This window comes from Geospiza fortis, unplaced genomic scaffold (assembly GCF_000277835.1).
Source record: "Geospiza fortis unplaced genomic scaffold, GeoFor_1.0 scaffold14, whole genome shotgun sequence".
Lineage (NCBI taxonomy): Eukaryota > Metazoa > Chordata > Aves > Passeriformes > Thraupidae > Geospiza > Geospiza fortis.
In genome coordinates, this window is record NW_005054512.1 from 108,471 (window position 1) to 109,542 (window position 1,072).

The window sequence follows — 1,072 nt, forward strand, 5'->3', positions numbered from 1 at the left end:
TTTTATTTTATTTTATTTTATTTTATTTTATTTTATTTTGTTTTGTTTTATTTTGGTTTATTTTATTATTTTATTTTATTTTATTTTGATAAAGACTTTTCTGGCCTGGCTGAGAGAGGGTTCAGCTGCTCAGAGCTTGGGGAGAGCAAATTTGGGACAGGAATGGCTCCTGAGGGGACAATGGGGTGACAAATTGTGCCCAGGGTGGGTTTTGGGGCAGGTTGAGCAATTCTGCCCCTTTGAGCAACCCAGGGCGGGTTTGTTGTGCAAGGGGAAGGAGGGAAGGGAGGCAACAACCAGAAAAAAAAAAGGGGAAAATGAAGATCTGAGCTTGGGAAAGAATTGTCGCTTCCTCCAAGCTGTCTGTGCTGGAGCTCTTGGGCAGTGCTGGTGGATCCTGGATTTTGGGGGAAAAGGGGATTTGTGCTGAAATGAATTTTTGCTCAGAAATGAACCTGAGCCTGACCTGAGCCCAGGGCGGCTCTGGAGCCCCAGCTGCAGCTCCTGGGGGGTTCCCCTGTCCCAGCAGGGACACAGCCCAGGGCTGGAATTGTGCCACGGGGACAGCGCGGGGACAACCCAAGGGACAGCCCTTCCCTGTCCTGCCCTGGCCATGGAGCCTCCTGGGCTGGAATTGTGCCACGGGGACATCATGGGGACAACTCCTCTGCCCTTCCCTGTCCTGCATTGGTCCTGGAGCCTCCTGGGCTGGAATTGTGCCACGGGGACATCATGGGGACAACTCCTCTGCCCTTCCCTGTCCTGCCCTGGCCATGGAACCTCCTGGGCTGGAATTGTGCCATGGGGACAGCGTGGGGACAACCCAAGGGACAGCCCTTCCCCATCCTGCTCTGGCCCTGGAGCCTCCTGGGCTGGCATGGTGGCACAGGGACAGCCCCTCTGTCCTCCCCTATCCTGCCCTGGCCCTGGAGCCTCCTGAGCCCGCCCGTGACGCGCTGTCCTCGCTCTCCCCACAGCGCTGGGAGCTGCTGGTGCTGGAGAAGCTCAAGTGGGACCTGGTGTCGGTGATTGCCAACGATTTCCTGCCCCACATCCTGCAGCTGCTGCCGCT

At 56.0% G+C, this 1,072-nt stretch overlaps 1 protein-coding gene across 1 annotated transcript in view; it reads left to right on the top strand.

The window, feature by feature from the left end:
• The window catches only part of CCND3 (cyclin D3), an 11,018-nt gene that overhangs the window by 5,263 nt on the left and 4,683 nt on the right, over positions 1 to 1,072 (top strand). Inside the window, 1 exon segment of the mRNA XM_005428891.2 lies at positions 978 to 1,072. Coding sequence (XP_005428948.1) covers positions 978 to 1,072 — 95 coding nt within the window.